At 50.5% G+C, this 19,172-nt stretch overlaps 1 protein-coding gene across 1 annotated transcript in view; it reads left to right on the forward strand.

The window, feature by feature from the left end:
- Positions 1–2,317: 2,317 nt before the first annotated feature.
- The window catches only part of TRIM8 (tripartite motif containing 8), a 54,514-nt gene continuing 37,659 nt past the window's right edge, over positions 2,318–19,172 (forward strand). The window contains exon 1 of the mRNA XM_039547479.1: positions 2,318–5,165. Within this exon, the coding sequence (XP_039403413.1) occupies positions 4,596–5,165 (570 nt within the window). The 5' untranslated portion in view covers positions 2,318–4,595. The remainder of the gene's footprint in view (positions 5,166–19,172) is intronic.

The following is a 19,172-nucleotide window of genomic DNA, read 5'->3' on the forward strand; positions in this document are numbered from 1 at the left end:
CCATGTTCCGTGTTGGAAGAAAGTGATGCTCTCTAGGATTCTTTGCCACTGGCACATGACGGTGTCAGAGAGGAACTCGTTTTGGAGCAGGATCAAGAACAGGAAAAGAAAACAGCCAAAGTTCAGGGCTGCCCAGCCCTTTGGGTTTGACAAGCCCATGGACTGGCCTGAATGAAAGGAGTTTCACCAAATCCTGAGCCGCGATTAAGCTAAACGCAGAGCGCGGTGAAGTACAGGTCAGCTCAGTGTGATCAGCACTGGTGAGTAAAGCTGGAAATATTTCGACATCCTTTATCTTCGCTGAGGAAAGAGATAAGTATCACTCCTAAAAACTGGGGTGAGCATTTAACTCCAAAAAGGATTTGGCTCCAGGGACACTTACAGTGTTGCCCACTCTCACAATTTTAGCCTGACTCTCATGGTTGGGTTTTTTTGTTAAAGCCCCAGCTCCCAGATTCATGTGATTATTCATATTTTAAAAAGGGTAAGGTCTGGGCTTCAAAAACATGACCCAAGTGTAGCTCAAAGGCTCAAAACACAGAAGTAAGATAAGTAACCAAACTTCATTATTTTTGGTTTCAGTCTCATGATATTGAAGCCAATCTCAGAGTCTTTTTTTTGGGGGGGGGTGACTCATGATTTTGGAACACTTGGGGTTGGCTGTACTTAGACTGCTTTTCTCACAGAGTGCAGAAAACGTGGAGGCCTTTACAAGGTTGTATGCAAATCTGTAATACTCTGCTATGCTTAAAAACCAACACCCCTAGAACCAGTGCACACATCCCTGCAACGTCCTAGCTCCAAAATCTGTATTGCTGGCAATGCGTTAATCTGTCTCTCAGATCTCAGGCTGAGTTTGCAGGGCGGGCAGCTAGAAAAACCACCAGTTTTCCTGGAGAGCTTTAATCGCACACAACATGGTCAGGTGCTTAGGCCTTAGCTGCTCTGTGCCTCAGTCTCCCATCTGTAAAATGTGGATGATAGCGTTTCCCTATTGCACAGGGGTGTTGTGAGGGTAAATATATTAAAGATTGTGAGGCCCAGCTCCCCAAAGGTACACCTCTACCCCCATATAACACGAATTTGGATATAACGCGGTAAAGCAGTGCTCCGGGGGGCGGGGCTGCGTGCTCCGGCGGATCAAAGCAAGTTTGCTATTACAGGAAGGAGGGATAGTTCAGTAGTTTGCACATTGGCCTGACAAATCCAGGATTGTGAGTTCAGCCCCTAAGGGGGCTATTTAGGGAAATGGGGCAAAAATCTGGGGATTGGTCCTGCTTTCAGCAGGGGGTTGGACTAGGTGACCTCCTGAGGTCCCTTATAACCCCAATATTCTATGACAACACAGTAAGATTTTTTGGCTCCCGAGGACAGCGTTATATGGGGGTAGAGGTGTATTTAGGCACCTACCTGACGTTGATTTCAATGGGAATTACGTGTCTAAGGGTGTCTCTACACTGCCTGCAGCAGCGAGCCTCTGAGCACCCGTTCACAGACTTGGGCTTGCGCTACCCGTGAAGTGGGCCCTAGCCTGTCGAGCCGGGCTCGGAGGCTCGCTACTGTTAACTGCATCCATGTCCCCTTCCATGCCTCGGAGGATCAGGGCCGAAGATACTGTGGGAACGGGGGCCAGAGCGGATAGCTGTAGGCCTGTGGCCCTTGCTGGAGTAAAACGCTCGATGCACCAGAGCCCTGACCCCTTTGCTGCCTTGTGCACTCGGCCGGGAGCGGCCGCCCCTAGCGTTTCGCACCGGCGCGTCCACCGCCTCTGGCGCTAACCAGCGGGGCCTGGTTGTTCCCCGCAGCTCCCCCGTCCTCTCCTGCCAAGGATGGGCAGCGCCTAGGGTGGCCAGACAGCAAGTGTGAAAAAGCGGGACGCGGGTGGGGGGTAACAGGAGCCTATATAAGAAAAAGCCCCAACTATCGGGACTGTCCCCTGTAAAATCGGGACATCTGGTCGCCCTAGCAGCGGCTGTCTCGGTACCGTGCCTCGCGCTGCGGGACCCAGGCCTGGGGGTCCCGAGTGCCACGGTCACAGCCCTAACCCCGCCGGGGGTGCGGGGAGGGTCGCAGGCGGGGGGGGGGGGCAGTTGGACAAAGGTGGGCCCCACCCCCTTCTGCCGCCCCGGCGCGGCCGCTTTAAGGCAGGAGGCCGAACGCGGCGGCGTTTCAATGTATCGAATTGGGGCGGTCACGTGGGCCGGCGGGGCGGGGCCCGGGCTAGAGGCTGCTGCGGCGGCTCGGCCCCGGCGTGAGACGGCGGCGGCGCGGCCACGGGCGCGGGGAGGCAGCGGGAGCGGTAGCGGCAGCGGCGGGCGAGGAGGAGGCGGCGGCCGCGGCACCCTCCGGACCGGCTCCCCCCGGGTTGTCACACGCCGGCGGCGAACGGGGCGCCGCGGCCCCAGGGGAGCCTGCTCGGGGCGGGGGGATCGGGCCGCCCCCCTGCGCAGCCACCGCCCGAAGAGGACCCGGACCCCCCCCTCCCTGCAGCCGCCATCGCCCCCCCCGGCTGAGCCCCGCCCCCCAGTCCCGAGGACTTTGGGGTCCGCGCCCCCCCCCTTGGGGATTTATCGTGCGCTGTGGGGGTCGCGTCTCCTGCTCTGGGCTCCCCCCCCGACACGCACCACTCCCCCCCCGCACCTGGGATGTGACAGCCTGTTTCTGGAGCTGCCCATTGACTATGGCTCCGTAGCTGTCAGGAGACCTTATTCCTGCTTTATGGCCCAGCCTCGAGGAGCCGCTGCCCCGGTCGCCTTGCCCCGGGCCTGCGTGTGACAGCGGGGCCGAGCCCGCTTGGCTTGTGGCTCTTTGGGGGTTTGGTTTTTGGTTTTTTTTCCTTTTTCTTTTAATGTTGTAGGGAGTTGGTTTATCCCCCCCCCTCCCCCTGCGTGTGGCAAAGAATCCGGGGGGAGAGAAGAGGGAGCCTTGAAACCACTGTGCTGCCAGAGTCTCTGTCATGATTCTGGGGGCGTAGGGAGGGAAAGAAGAAACGTCTATTTTTATTAAAGAGATTATTTAAAAAAAACAGAAAACCAAGATGGCTGGAGGTGGCCGTGATGAGCGTGTTGGCTTTTTTTTTTTGATCTGATGATAAAGCCAAAAGACAACAGCAGCTGCTGCTGCACAGACTCAATTTGGAGTTTCCCCTCCTTAAACTGACACATCAGGCGCATACTTTACAGGGTGGTGCCGTCTACCAGATCGATTTATTTTTTATTGTTTTTATTACTTTTTTTTAAAAATCTGCCCTTCTTTCTCTTGTCGCTTTATTTTTAAAATCCAAACTGAGAGAGGCAACTCAAAATGGCTGAGAATTGACTAGATCCTGCTGGAATTGTACATTTCTGCAGTCTTCTTTCAGCTTCTCCCTCTCACCCCCTTTTTGCAGGCTGGATCTGAAAGGAGAAATAGCTTTCATGTCAGAGAGAAAACAGAGAAGAGAAGGAAAAGGAGGGGGAAGGGCTCTTCATTAGCAGTTGAGAAATTCCTTTTCAGTTTGATCAAGGCATGCTTGTTTTCCTACCAGCGACCCAGCTCTCTCCCAAATATTGAGCTTCTGTTTTGTTTTATTATTTCTACTTTTGGATGTTTTTACCTTGAATCAGAATCTCTCCAGATCCTGAAACAAGATTTTCATTTTCTAAACCTGTTCCCTAGTGAGCATTTAGAGCACAGGTTGATTTTTGTTTCATGAGCCTTCCCCCCCCCCCCCCCCAAACCTTTTTTCTTCTTCTTTCGTTCTCATTCCTGTTTGTGAAAGGAGGAAGGGATAGGGAGGGTTCCTTTGGCTCTGGGCTGGAATTTCATCTGAATGATTGACCCGTCTTCCCACTGTGTTCTTCCGTCCAAGATCTCACTATTCCAAAGCAACCGAAAGAATTTTTTTTGCTGCTCATCTGGGTTAGAAGAAATCTCTGGGGCAGTTGAAAGAATCCAGTTCGTTGTTTCATTGTTTTTTAATCTTCCATTTGGATCTTAACTCAGATTTTTTAAAAAAAAAAAGACTAATTCCTAGCTCCCCTCAGGGAGAAAAGGAAGGGAAAAAAAAAATCGGAGGCGGTCTATTCTCTTGGGCTTCTGACCAGGTTGGTGGACAAAAGTCCCTTTAAAATATTGAATGTCAGTTGCAAACCGAAGACAAGAAAAATCAAATCCGGAGTTCTAAATTTAGGAGGTTTTTATAGAACTTGGACTCTGCTACTGGATTTTGTATGGATTTTTTTTTTCCAACCTTCAGTAAGTTTTGATTCACCTTCCGGAATCAAAAGAAACAAAACTGCTCCTAAGAGTTGTTTAAATTGTGGGCTTTAAACCCTGAAAGCTTCTGTGGTTTTTTTTCCAGCTGACAGTGGCCCTTAATCAAATCATATATATACATTTTTGTTAGTGTTTGAGTTTCATAGAACTCTGCTGTGGGTTATTTTACTTTGAATTTTAGGGTATATTGTAGTTTTTATTTTTTTGTATTATTTTTTTATTTTTCAAGAGCAGTTTACCGGCAGACTTCCCACTGCAGGGGGAAAAGCCCACTCTCCAGCTGCATCTGTAGATCAAACTGAAATAGTAAGAGAGAGATTATAAATATATCCGTAGAAATGGCTGAAAATTGGAAGAACTGTTTCGAAGAGGAACTTATATGTCCCATTTGCCTGCATGTCTTTGTGGAACCCGTTCAACTTCCTTGTAAGCACAATTTCTGCAGGGGCTGCATAGGGGAGGCATGGGCCAAAGAGACTGGGTTAGTGCGCTGTCCGGAATGCAATCAGGCCTACAACCAGAAACCCAACCTGGAGAAGAACTTGAAACTGACCAACATTGTGGAAAAGTTCAACTCCCTCAACCTGGAGAAGACCCCCTCGGTCTTGCACTGCGTCTTCTGCCGCAGGGGTCCCCCGCTGCCCGCCCAAAAGATCTGCCTGAGGTGCGAGGCCCCCTGCTGTCAATCTCACGTGCAGACGCACCTGCAGCAGCCCTCCACGGCCCGGGGGCACCTCCTGGTGGAGGCGGACGACGTCCGGGCCTGGAGCTGCCCCCAACACAACGCCTACCGACTGTACCACTGTGAAGCGGAGCAGGTCGCCGTGTGCCAATTCTGCTGCTACTACAGCGGGGCCCACCAGGGCCATTCGGTGTGTGACGTGGAAATCCGGCGCAACGAGATCAGGGTAAGTGGACCCTGCAGTTGTTCCTTTTTGTCTCTTTCTCTGAGACGGTTGTGCTGGTTGCAGCGCGCCCGTGGCATGCATGGTGCTGTCCAAGAGAGGAGCAAAGGCAAGTAAGTCCCTGCCCCGAGGAGATTCCAGTCGAAAAGAGATGGTCAAAGTCCTTAAAAATAATGTGTCATTGGAACCGACCTGGGACTGGCCAGTGGGGCAAGGCGAAGGGACCTCCTAGATCTCTTCCAATTCGAGTGTGGGATGGAAGCAAATCACTTCCCCGCATTTTCCACGCTGCATATTTGCCTATCGGAACCTTTACCTAGCCCCCCACGGTGATTCTTTTTGATCAAGGGCTTTTACTCAGTTGTGAGGATTCCAGACTCAAGCGGGCACAGTCAAATCTGACACCCCCTCCCCTCCCCAAATTCCATCTGCTTTAAAATCATTAGGGGAGGAATTTGCCACCTATTCCCCGATCTTCCTCTGCTGTGCCGTTGAGAATCTTTTTATTTGCTTATTGAAAAGGCCAGTGTTTATGTAGGACCTACACAAAACAACTCCTTGCACTCCTCCCCCCTGATGGTTCTGCAGCTGCCATTTGATGCAATGTCCTGTTCCCAGCTCCTCCCTGTTGCTGGGGTAGAAATGAGGAAGTAAACAAAAGCAGACGTGAGAGAGACAAAGTAGGTGAGGTAATATCTTTGCCTGGACCAACCTACCTACTGTGTCTCATATCCTGTGGACTAGCGTGGCTACTAAAGTAGACTTTAATTTCAAGCTCAGCTGGAAAGGCATGGTGGGGGTGGGGGGAAATGCGTGCCAAACAGGGGTGGGTGATAAAATCACTGGGATGGGGTATGTGTTTTCCGCTTTCAGGGGGTTATTCAGACAATGGAGTGGAGGCGGAGGAGAGGAAGCAGCGAGGCATTTGATGGGGATCTTTTGAAGTCATTTGTCACCCACTGGTGACAATAGGACTTGAAACCTTCAAACTGCTTTGCAAACTAATTAACGAAGAGGATATGGGTAACTTGCCGATGCAGCTAGTGATCCCCTCCATGGGCCATTTGTTGCAGCGAATGAACGCTGAACGTAATCATCCTGGCTTAGAACAAAACATCAGCAAAGAGAGACCCTTGCCTGAGACCCTGCCCCCAGAACCTTTTCTGAAGGCCCTGTCCTCTTCTGCTTTCCAGATAAGCGAGGGTGAAAGGGAAATCAGACAGGTTCGTAGGTTGAATTGCACTGAAATCTGGTTTCAGGCAGCTTGCTCCCAGGGGTGGCAAGCAATGCCTTGATTACAATGCATCCCTCCCTTGGCATGGCTTGTCAGTGTCAAATCAGCCTCTCCTCTCTCTTCCCACCGCCCCGGGCTCCACCAGAGTCTCCCTCCTCTGGTGATGTTTGAAACCCCTTGGAGGTGGGTGTTGTGGAGGAGGGGTGAGGCAGGGGTAGGAACTTGAGCAGCTGGGGGTGGTGTCACCAGTGCTTGGCCTTCTCCAGAAGCCCTGGGGAGAAGGCAGCATGGGGGGGCAGTGGGCTAGTGCTCCAGCTTTTCTGCCTGTGGGCACTTAGGCTGACATTTGGCTGAACAATGAAGAGTTTGTGGTGGGGACGGGTGGGACCTGTGCCCATCCTGGGAGGAGCACAGACCACTGGGGTTTTGTGAGCTCATGCCCAGAACTGGAATAATAGGGGGTTTTGTCCGTTGAGGCTTGTTTGGCAGCGGGGCCTGGTGGAGACCTTCCTGCCCTAATCCTGGGGTCTAGTCCCTGCCTTTAGCTGCAGAGACGGGGGACAGCTAACAAGCGCAGAGGCCATCAGCCCATCCCAGCGTTGCTGGCTCCCTAGGCCTCTCTTCTGTCCTGCTGTCTCCCGTACAACTGCTTCAGGGCAGTGGGGCCCTCGGCTTCCTCCCAGCGCCATAGTGCGCGGAATAAATATTTAACAGTGAATCGAATGGTGATTGCTGTGAAATGGGGACCATTTCCTGTGTATTTTAACGCTGCCAAGATGAGTCACCGTTTAGCAATTAAAAAACAACACGGTAATAAATAAGAAGCACAACATAATTACTTTCCAGTTGGATGGCCAGGCCGGGGGGGAGATCCTCTGCAGAGAGGAGCCAGTGTGAGCTCACACAAAAGTGGTTTTTCCCCCTCTGGGTTTTTTGGGGAAAGCCAAGCCTGGCATGGAGCTGCTAATGGTTCCCCCCGCACACCCACCCTGAGGAAGGGCAAAGACTCTGCCAGGCTTGTGAGAAGCGTTTGTTTGCTTCTGTTAATTCATCCTCTCTGGGAAAAGTCGAAAAGATACCTTCACCCCAGAGCCGGGAGTGGCTGGCCGGGCTGGGAAACCCACGCAATGGGGCGGTCCGCTGCGCGGCGCCAAGGAATTTTCCGGGTGCGTTCCCAGCAGACTTGGATCTCATCCACGCCCACTTTTAAAATGTGTTGCTGCTCGAAGGATACCTTCTGCTGGGCTCTGCATCAGCCCCTTCAGGGGGTTTCCTGGCTAAACTGCAGGGTGCAACGCTCCAGCCGGTCAAGGAATACACTTCAGCCTCACTGCAAACCTTTAGTATTCAGGAAAGATGGTCCAGTGGTTAGGGAACTAGCTTGAGACTCGAGACCTGGGTTTGATTCCCTGTTCTGCCACAGACTTCTTGTGTGACCTTAGGGGAGTCACTTAGCCCCTGTGTGCCTCAGTTTCTCCTCTGTGCCATGGGGATGATGGCACTGGTCCCCCTACAGGGCCATGCACTGAAGATTGTGAAGTGCTCTGATGTTGTAATGGGGACCCGATAAATTCCTTATATAGATTAGGCCAAATATTGAGGTTCTTAATCAATAGTTCTCCAAGTCATCAGCCTGAGTTTGTCTGAATAAGCGAGGCACCATGATCCAGTGGCTAAAGCACAGAGCTGGGAGTCAGGAGATCTGGCTTCTATTCCCAGTTCTCCCATTAGCTCACTATGTGACCTAGGTCTTGTGCCTCGGTTTCCCCCTTCAATAAAATAGCAGTAAACCCACCCGTTGTCAGTAGGTCTTGGGATCTGCCCATTATATGTTTAGTGTGCATGGTGCTTTGCAGACAAATAAGAAATGGCAACCTCCTGCCCTCAGGATCTTGGACTCTAAGGGCTGGAGCTGGTGATTCTTTCTCAGGCGAATGTAGCCACAACACAACAAGAGATGGCAAAAACCCCCAAAGAGCTGGGCTATATAATGACATTGATGAATGGCTAATAGTGCGTAGCTAGTGAGATCTGGGGCTGGGGGGAAGGTGTCTGAAAGTCACCGGTCATGCGATATTCCTGATGGATCTTTTTGTAGCTCCTTTTTTGATTATGTAACAAAGACGTTCGGAGACTCCGGGCCTGAGTCTCTGCTCTGTCACCTTCCTAATATCAATGTGCAGCGGGACTCTGGATCCAGCTCTGTGTCTGAGCAAGGGCCTGGGGCTGGCTTTGAAGGGAACCTGATCACAGCTAGCCAGGTGGCAAGTTGTGATCGTTGCCTCGACAGGCCCAAGGCATGTGACCGTCGTATTATTTTTCTTACCCAGGTCCCCTGCCGCCCAACTCTGACCCTTTGTTTGTGTCCTCCACTTGTTAGGTCTAGTCTTGGAGACTGTAAGCTCCTTGGGTGCAGGGATGGTCATTTTCAGTGTGTTTGTACAACCCTAGCGCAACTGAGACCAATCTAGTTGAGACCTTCGGGTACCACCGCACTATAAACGGTATGTTGAGCACGAGTCAGGCGAGATCTTTCCAGGTTGGCGGGGTGGGGGCGCAGCGTCGGCGCTAAGACTGTGTGGGAGAAGGGGCAGGTGTGTCTTGAATAGACACATGCAGAATTGCAAAGGCAGATAGTCTTGTATGTAGATTTCAGCTCTTCAGGGCGAAGGATTGTCTTTTTGCTCTCTGTGTGTACAGCTCCTGGCAGAGTGGAGTCCTGGTCCATGATTGAAGCTCACGGACACTGTTGCAATACAGATAGCACATATCATTTGTGGTTAATCTGTCGCGTGCAAATATCGCCTCCCCCCTTTGAGATTTTTTTCTCCTTTATTTCCTGTTTTTGTGGCGTGGAAATAAAAACCCTCTGTTTTGTTTCTTTTCATTTTGTTTGTATCAAGGAATCAAAACAATGAGGGGTTTCTCTTCAGGCCAGGCCCTGCCTTCATTGTTGAAATCTTAAAGTTCCCAGGCTGCCCTTTATCCTCCATCATAATGGAATCTCCTTCCAACCCTGCAAAATAACCCATCTTGGGAACAGCTATTTGTTGTTCTTTTGTTTTTTGTCTATTAAAGAAAAGTTTGTATCCGATTCTGAAGTCACCTAATGGGGATTTGAAGGAAGACCAGGAAACAAAACCAGCAAAATATTTTTCCTCCCAAACATTCTCCAAATCTTGCCATGTTCATCCCGGCCTTTACCCTGGATGCAATTGACTTAGACTAGCCTGAATCAAAGCTCACTTGAGAATCTCAAAGCAGACAGTACAGAGTTAAAATGCCATTTAGGCCAAAGCACAGGGTATTTCTTTTCTTTTTTAAAGGGATCCTGAGGGTTTTTAATCCTGCTATTTGACTTGCCTTAAAGGTAGAACAGCTTGGGTGTGTGTGTTTGGGGGGATTTTTCTATATTCTGTATAGCTTTAGTATTTTTTTTAAGAAGAATGGGAGAGCTATATATAAGGAGTGTTATTTTGGTGAGACCTTTTGAAAACAATGTTCAGTGCTCCCCCTTCAGGCGATGAAGCAGTACAGCACTGTTTCCAGAGCAGTGCTGATTGGGCTGTTGCACAGGGAAGGTGGTTTTGGCTTTATAAATGGACATGGTGGGATGGGGAGTTGTTTGTTTTTAATCACACAAAGAGCTGAGTTGATTTCAGCTCTGTTTTAAAATTCAGGAGGGAGGAGACCTGTAGTATTTGCCAAAAGTCTGAAATGGATTGGTGAGGGGAACAGTGATGAATTCGAAGCTCCTGCCGGGGGAGATTTTTTGGGAGCGAGATTTCTGTACAGAGGCAGGCCTTGTGCCAGTGCACTGCTGGGAGAATTGGCTGCAGAGCCTGACACAGATGTGACCTGTTAATCGTGCCTGTCCAGGCAAAGCAGTGGCCGGCCATACCCTCCCTGCAGATGATCTGTGAAATTGTCCATTGTGGCTTTTTCCCCCCCCTTTCCTGCCTGGCCCTATCGATTTTTCCCTGACGCACTCCAGCAAGGACAAAAAATTGTCAGTTACACAATGAGTTTCAAAGGGGGAGCTCTGCAGGCCTCTCTTTGATAGACAGCTGTGGAGCTGGGGGAATTTTTTTTTTCCCTTGAAAGGGTCCTTCTCTCCCAATGGTAAAAAAATGTTATTGGGACTGGAGTGCCTCTAAATACCGGGTGGCTGGCACCGGCTAGAACTGAGAACCTGTAGGGAGAGCTGAGGTGGGTTGCATTTTAAAAACAAACAAAACCTGGTTTCCTAGCTTATAGTGCGTAGGGTTTGATTTAATAGGCGTGTATATTTCCAGGTGATTTGTTAGCAGGGGTGTGTGTGGTACAGATCATCGGCTGGGTACTGTTCATACATATTTGCCTAGCGCTTGGTGTAATTGAGTACTCGTGACTGTGGTCAGTGGGGGCAGATGCTATGCAAGCATTTCCCATAATGCTCTGCAAACGTGCCTCACTCGAGACTCGCGATTATTCCAGCATTAGGTCTCGCCCAGCTACGCCAGTGCACCTCCGCACTCCCGGGAAGTCCCTGGCTATTCTGGTCCTAGACACCCGTTACACAGCTCTGCTGATGTCCTTCAGTTCCCTGCCCACAGCCCTTCCGATGTTCCTCAGCCCTGACCTGCAGTGCCCCTGGTTATTCCGGTGCTGGGCTGAGACTCTGATACTTCTAGTAGCTAAAATCATGGTCCTACTAGCCCGGTGCCGGGCTGCCAAATGGGAACCGTTTTTTGTGCCCTGGGATTCTGCCTTTATGTGCAGTGGCTTTTTAGGCCATCATAGGTGATCTCATCAGACCTCCCTGGCCCCATCTCCATGGCTTTAACAGTCGTTGGTTTGGGTGGGCTTTGCTGCTGCCCTTGGTTTTCCTGACGACTTAGAGGACAGGAAATTAAATGCATAAGATAGCAGGAAAGGGTGTTTCAGAGGAATCTTGGGGGCGCGTAGCCATCCCTGGTGGAAAGCCTTTGAAGTCCGGGAAGTTACCCCAGGCATGAACTTGTCTTGATCCTAGGAGTCTCTCAAAGCAAGACGGTACCTTTAGGCCATCAGTCAACTAAAACTGTCTTGAATTTGCCTATTGAATTGCTTGGCTGTGGGTTGAAATAGTTCTTTCCTCTTCCTATACCCTCCCCCTCGTCTTCCTTGCTGCATTTACATGAAGGCCTCGGAATGCAATCAGACCTAGACAGCTTGGTTGCTTGTGCCTGCTTGGCTACAGATTCCCATCCCCAAGTGCTTTGTACAGAGCTAACTAAAAAAATAAGGGCAGAGACCGGAGGAATTAAGAGGCAGAGGTCGGGGACTGGTTTTTGGCCGAGCCTGGATGCAAAATATGGAGCTGATGAAATGGGAAGGATGGAAGAAGGCTGCTTGGTGTGGTAGGAGCTGCAGAGGAGAAGGCCCTTGGGCCGCAATTTGGGACTGCATATAGGCATGTGCAGTGGAGGAGGGACAGCGTTAGAGTAGGTGTATGTAGATTACACACGCATATGACACAGGTCCATGTGGTACTGTGCATAGCGTCTTTTATCAAGGCTCTCAGAGTGCTTTAGAACCAGTAGCGAGTTGAGGTCCTCCCCTCCCCTATGGTTTAGGTATTATCCCGTTTTACAGATGGGGAAACTGAGGCACAGAAAGACCGAATGATTTGCTCACCCACTGAGGCCGACAGCTTGGGGATAGACCCTCCCTCTTCCAACTGCTCTCCCTGTGTCACAAATTCTGGCCCAAGGACCTGCTCCTCTGCAGTTCTTACCATGCCACGCAGCCTGTTTTGGAGAGCTTCAAAAGCAAAGGGGGTGGCAACCGTGAAATAGACAGGAAGTCAGTGCAGCGTTGGCCAGGTCTGTTCCAGTATAAACCTGCGGGTATAAACAGAGCTTTTGATGGCTGCAGAAATACCCTGGTTGTAATAAACTTGGTCCAGCATCTTGTTCAGTCTGAGGCTAACCCGTGGTGTTCATAGAGTGCCCTTCACCGGAGAAGCTAGGCAGTGGAGAACTATTCTCTTCTACATGTGCTCTGGCTGGGGGAGGAAAGGGCCGGGTGGTTGAAAAAGAGAGGAGAGAAAAGAGGCCTTAATTTGAAAGTATAATTTCTTCCCCTTCGCCCCTTTCTCCTCCTGTTGGGAACAGAGGCGTGATGGGGAAGGGAGGGGAAGTTTGACACCCTCCCTGACCAGCTGTAATCAAAGGAGCGGAGGAGTTTTGGTAAACATTAGAGAGGTTTTGAAGACGCTTCCCTCTGGCCTCCCCTCCTCCTATCTCCGCAAATGGATTGTTCCCAAACTTCCCAATTGCAAGGGCTGGTTTGGGCCAAAGGCAGAAAGCAGCCGCTCTCCCCTCCCCTTTCTCCCCCTACTGCTAGGAGCCCGTGGACCTGATCCTGCTCAAAACCCACTGAGCTCAGCAGATGCGCCAGGGTGAGCTCCTGGCTCAGACCAGCATAAGCAAGAGCAGAATGAAGCTGCCTGTCTGGCCGCACGAGGAGCAGGTTGTTGGATTAGTAGCAATAGGTTAGAGCAATGAGGGAAGCAAAGAGCGCTGTGACCGCCTTGCCGTGCGTTGGCCTATTCCGTTGGGGGGTGGGGGGGGGAGAGGTTTATTTTTCCTTAGCACACCTCAGTGATCCGACCAGTTTTTGCACTTGTAATCAGAGCTGAACTGGGCAGATCCTTCCCTAGAGTGGGGGAGGAGAGAGGGGGAAGGAGAGGAGGGACTAACATTGAAACAATGAAATAGCCGAGAGCCGTGAGGGAGCTTTGCAGAAATGCTAGCCGGTGCAGTGTTTTATAATCCGCTTCTGTGTTGCACTGGCCTGCAGCGATCAATGTGATCAGTGCGGAATGCTGTGAATTCAGCGGCTGCCGGCCGTCATTCTGTCAGAATTCAAATGGACGCGTACATACGGATTTATAAATCAACACTCAGGGCCGGATCCTGCTCTGGGTCGCGCATGTCGCTCCCGTGGGCTCCAGGGCAGAATCCAGTCTGTGCTTTTTATTTATCTCCAGACTGGTGACTGTCACCTTTCTGTCTTAGCTGCAGCAGTAGGCTAATGGGGGGCAGGGGTTCTCAATCCCTTGTTAAGAGAGATGGTGTTTAGTGGACTTGTAGCCAGGGACTCCTGAGTTAATCTTGGGCTCCTTTATTCACTTGTGTGAATGTAGACAGGCCACTTCACTTCTCTGTTCCTCAGTTTGCCTACCTATAAAATGGGGCTAACATTCATTATACCGTGGGGGGTGGGTTGTGTGTGTTTGCACAGTGCTGTGGACAGAAGCGTTGCAGTAAACTGGCTAGTGCGGTGTAGGTGTGTACACCACTTCCCTTTATTGCATGGAATCAGAACTGTTCAGCTGTGTGTCATAAACCCTGTACTGATAAAGAAGACTCTCCTTTAGCTCACAGGGTAGGGGCCTGTGCTTTTGGAGGAAGAGAGAACTGGTCCTGAGCAGCTGTTGGAGGGCAGCATAGTTTCAGCCACGAAATCCTGGGGTTGTTATAAGTATTTTATGTCTCTCCTGCAGATCAAACCCGTGAAAATAGTCCTTGTCCAAACCCAGTTGTTTTCAGCAAAGGAGAATCTGCAGCCCCAGGTTCAGCATTCAGTCACAACCTCAACCTCTTCCTCTTTCTTGTTGGTTGTATTACGGCAGCACCGAGAGACCCCAGCCAAAACTGGGGATTGCTTCTGCAGGGTGCTGTATAGCAAGACGTGGCAATCTAAATTCTTCCTGTCTCCTGGTGGTGATGTACCTGAAAAAATGGAGATTTATTTTTCAGCCTGAGGTTCTTCTTTTCCCCTGTCTTCCCTCCTCCCCACCCCCACTGATGCTTTTTATTCTTTGATTTTTGCCTTTTATTTTTGGACACATCCACAAGCGGATTTGGAAACTTCTCCGCCGCAGATGGATCCAGATGAAGCGCTTGGCAGACACGGAAGTTCTGGCTGGGGAACGAGCGCTCGCACGCTCTCTAAAATATGAGTGAATGTTGGCAGGCCGACAGATAGTATAGTCTAGTGGATTCGTGGTGAGCTGGGCTCTCCTCCCCCTCAGCATGTTCTCCGAGGAAGGATCCTCTTGTCTCCTTGGCGCTCCTGCTTTCAAAAACCTCAGGGTGACCTGGCTTCTGAAGCTTTGCTTCAGTGCTGGACCTTTTCAATAATAATAATAAAAAAAGCTTATTAAATTGAACTGGCAATTTCCCTAGAAATACATGGGGGTGATACAATCGCTGGCTCAAAGCAGGGTTTATGTGGGTTTCATATCCTGTTCCCTGGAACCTCCCTCTTGTCGGTTCTGATGTTTTGCTGGGGTGCTGCAGGTAAGTGGGAAGATTGATGCTCCACCAGACAGACGAGCATTGATTGGGATTGTGGGGGGAGTTATTTTGGGCTCTGCAAGGTTGTGCAGCAGGCATGAGATGCAGGTGTAACCCCCCCTTCCTCCCCTCCCCCCTGCATCAGCACAAACGGCAGGTCGCTGGGTGGAAGCTGAGGTGGCTGGGCGAGGATCCCTGCTCGCAGACAAAGGGATTCTCTCTCTGTGTGCGCGCGCGCCTGTCTCTTTGTTCTCTTGGCCGGGCACGCCGGGCTCCGACGGCGAAAGCTCATTTGAGCTCGGCTTTCCAACAGGCTCAAAGAGGAGAAATAAATAATCAAGCCACGAGGTCTCCGTCACCGCCAGCAGCGCTGGGGGAGGGATGAACGATGGGAGATTCGGCCCCTGGTTGGTTTAATGTCATTTGGGCTTCCCCGGGCAAATGATGCTTTTTGCTCCAGGGTTGTTAGGTCCAGTGGGAAAAGGGGGTGGGGCACAGTGCTGGGCTGGGAAGGCCAACAGACCATTCTAACTCTGATAGGGCCTTTTCCAGCCTCCGCTTGACTTCAGTAGAGCTGTTCTGCAGCTCACGCCTTGCTCCGCTGGGAAGACCCTTGTGGATGGGGTCATAAGATTACATCCCTGCACCAGGCAGGGTCCCCAGTTTTCGCTCTTCGCCCCTTCTGTGCTGTTCCCACAGCTAGGAGGTGTGGGTAAGCTTACTCCCCGTGTTAGCCAGCAGGAGGTGACGACCCTGCCCCAGGCCAATGTTCCAACCCAGCAGTTGTAACAATGTGCCTGTCTCTGGCCCCCGTCCAGGGATTTCAAAGCACTCGCCCTGTGTTGGGGAAGTGAGCTTAATCGTACCGCTGTGATGTAGGCTGGCGTTACCCTCGTTTTACAGCCGGGGAAACTGAGGCACAGAAAGGGGACGCGTCTTGCCCACGGTCACACGGCAAGTCATGGGCAGAACCAGGAGTCCTGTTTTTTCTAACCGCTCGTCCATGTGCAGACGCCATCACCCTTCACGCTGCAGTGCTGAGAAGGTGGCCAAGGCTGGAGCGCGCGGCGTCTGGCCCCGATTCAGCAAGCTACTTAGGCACGTGCCAAACCTGTGAGAAGCCCCCATTGAAGTCAGCATGGCTACTCAGGTGCTTAAGTACCTTGCTGAATTGGGGCCCCAGTGGGCCATTTTGCCTTCCTGACCTTGATTCACTTCAAGGTTGGCTTGTGATTCTTGTTACCTGTGAATTTAAACGGCACTAATCTCCACGCACCAGCGTGCACCACAGCCGGCTCATAACAAACACAAACGCGACAAACCAAAGCTCAGCCTCCAGCTAGGTGGTAAAGCTCCGCCCAGAACAGAGTGATGTTCTGCGCGAGAGGCGAGGCATGCAAAGGGGCGCGCTGGATGCTGGAGGGGCTGGAGAGGAGGGTCGAAGGGGGCATCTACACTGTGATAAAAGACCCGCTGCACAGCCACCTCTGGTCTGCATCAGCTGCCATAGGCGCCTGAGACTTGGGTTGCCAGGTTCTAAAATTGCAATGTAGATGTTCGGGCTCCCCCGTGAAGGGGGAGGGTCTCAGAACCCAGGCTCTGATTGGTGGAATCTCCTTCCTTGGAGGTTTTTAAGGTCAGGATTGACAAAGCCCTGGCTGGGATGATTTAGTTGGGGATTGGGCCTGCGTTGAGCAGGGGGTTGGACTAGATGACCTCCTGAGGTCCCTTCCAACCTTGATATTCTATGATTCCAGCCCACCGCAGTTTTTAGCCCCATAGCCTGCGAACCTGAATCAGCTGATCTGGGATCTAAGGCAGGGTGATGTGGGCATTTTTAATCCCAGTGTAGCCATATCCTAAGGGAGACTGAAGAGACCCCTCGAATAACATGTAACCTGAATGTAGCACTTCTCCGCGAAAGATCTCAAAGCACCTGAAAAAAGGGGGAATAAGAGTCAGTTTTCCCACTTTTCTGGGACTGTGGGGAAATGAAGGAACAGAAATTGATTTGCCCCAGGCCACGTCAGTGAGTCAGTGGCTGAGTGAGGAAGAGAACCCAGGAGTCCTGGCTCCCAGCCCCCAGGCATGCCATTAGCCCACAGCTGCCTGAACCGGATCCTGCCAGTTGAAGGGAGCAAATGTTGACCTGTTGAAGGTCAAACCAGATTTCATACTGGATTCTGAGGTGTTGCTGTGCAAATATCCAGGTAACTTGGAAACAACCAAGAAAGACCTCTGCAAGCAGTCAGGCTCTGATTGTTAGAAATGCAGGAAGACTAAGTCCCTAGGTCAGAATAAACACCCTCGTGAGTGAAGCCAGGAGCTCCTGGTAAGGATCTGGGAGCACAAAAGGTCAAAAGAGATTTTGGAGAGAATGAGACCTCCAGAATTTCCCAGAAGAACAGGGGGCATGATGAGCAAACTCTAAATCCGGGCAAACCAAGTCTCCGAGAGCCATTGCTGCAGCCCCAGTGGAAGGGCATGCTGGAAGAGGACAGTTTCAGTGAAGACGCTTGGACACAAGAAAATTGACCTCCTCTTTGATCCCTGCTTCAGAAAATGGCAATACACCAAATCCAGAAATTAGGCCTGAATTTGAATTTGAATCACCAGCTTTATACGCCTCTGAAGTGGAGTGGGTTGTGATGGAGAATCTTTAGATATATTAATATCATCTGCAGAGAGAGGATACTGAAATCCACTGTAGCTTTATCAACCTCAGGGTAGGTTTGCAGATCCCAAGGTAAACAATCAAAGTCCAAGGATGGTTCCCTCAAATACCTCAGCTTAACTCTCCAAAACTAGAAAGAAATTGTTGCCACACATCACTTGAGGTAACTGACTAGGCTAGATTCAAACCCCTGAGCACCAGTCCCTGGAAATCAAAACAAGAAGATAAATGAGGCATCAGGATCTTAAGATCAATAGCGTCAAAAGCTGCTAACAAATCAGGGAAGATTAAAAACCAGTGACAGGCATCCGGATGCTAGCAGAAAAAATAAAATGTAATTTTAAAACAAAACAGTTACAATAATTGATTCTCATGGCAAGTACCCCAAATGTGCTTCCCAAACACCGAGTGATACGCTGTCCCTTCCCCAAGGAGCTTACGATGCAAGAAGATCCCCAGATCAATATTTACTAATTGTACCTATTGAAAAGGAACGTCGGAAACACCTGCCACTACTTCATGGTCTCCATCAAACGTCCCTGAGAACGGCCATGGGTCTGACGCTCCCCGGGAAGAGGTGTGGTCTGATTATAGTTTGAGACAAAGGAAATTGAGCTCCGCATCTGAGCATGGGGGTCTCTCCGGGTTGCAAGGTAAATTGGGTTGTGTGTCAGGGAGGAAAAAAAAATTCTTGGGTTAATGAACAGCTTAACCACTGTTCAACTTGGCATCACTGGTGCTAGTCAAGGGAAGCGTATGGTCATAAAGAAAGGTGGGTGCAAAACAGGGTGTGAAGCAGACCCTGGAAATCGATAGTAAGAAGCTGCAGGGATTTTCATGGAGTAGGAGCTGCTGCTGCCCATGTGTAGACCTGGTCTGAACTTGGGTTTTTAATGCCATTTGGCCCTGTTGGTATTTGAGCCGGTTAATGCTGGTTTAATGCAAGTATAGCCAGGGTTCAAAGAAGGTTCTCTGCTATCCCAGGGAGCGAGCAAAAAGAAAAGACAGGTGAGTTCATGAGCTGATGGGCAGATTAGGATGGCCTGCAATCCTGACCCGTTGATCTTAAAGGTGATCTGCAAAAAGGAAGGAAAAAACAATTGTGCTCTTTATTCCTCCTTCATGACGTGTAGAAAAAGCTGTAAGGTTGTTTTGGGTGTGTTTGGGGTTTTTTGTTTTTAACCTGATATATTAAGAATTAAACCCTTATCTCCCTTGCTTTTGCTGGCAATCTCCTTGGAGCACTTAAGGGGGGAGGGATAGCTCAGTGGTTTGAGCATTGGCCTGCTAAACTCAGGGTTGTGAGTTCAATCCTTGAGGGGGCCACTTAGGGGGGAATCTGGGGCAAAAATCTGTCTGGGGATTGGTCCTGCTTTGAGCAGGGGGTTGGACTAGATACCTCCTGAGGTCCCTTCCAACCCTGATATTCTGTCTATACTACCCACTGGATCAGCAGGCAGCGATCGATCCAGCAGGCTCAATTTATCGTGTCTAGTTTAGATGCAATGAATTGACCCCCGAGCGCTCTCCTGTCAACTCCTGTACTGCACCCCCCCCGCCACCAGTGTAGACCAGGGCTTAGAGAACTGTGGATGAGTGTTTACGCAGTCTTTGCCTGAAGGAGCAGGAGTGGTGGATGCCTTTACAAAGATAATTTTTCTCCCAAGCGTGTGTTGGGTGTTTGAATTCAAACACCAAGTGTAGAGCAAAGCCGAGGGTTTAAGCCAGGGATAGTCAATTACTTTTTGTCAAGGTCCAAATTTCTTGGTCAAGGT

This window comes from Mauremys reevesii, linkage group 7 (assembly GCF_016161935.1).
Source record: "Mauremys reevesii isolate NIE-2019 linkage group 7, ASM1616193v1, whole genome shotgun sequence".
Classification (NCBI taxonomy): Eukaryota; Metazoa; Chordata; order Testudines; family Geoemydidae; genus Mauremys; species Mauremys reevesii.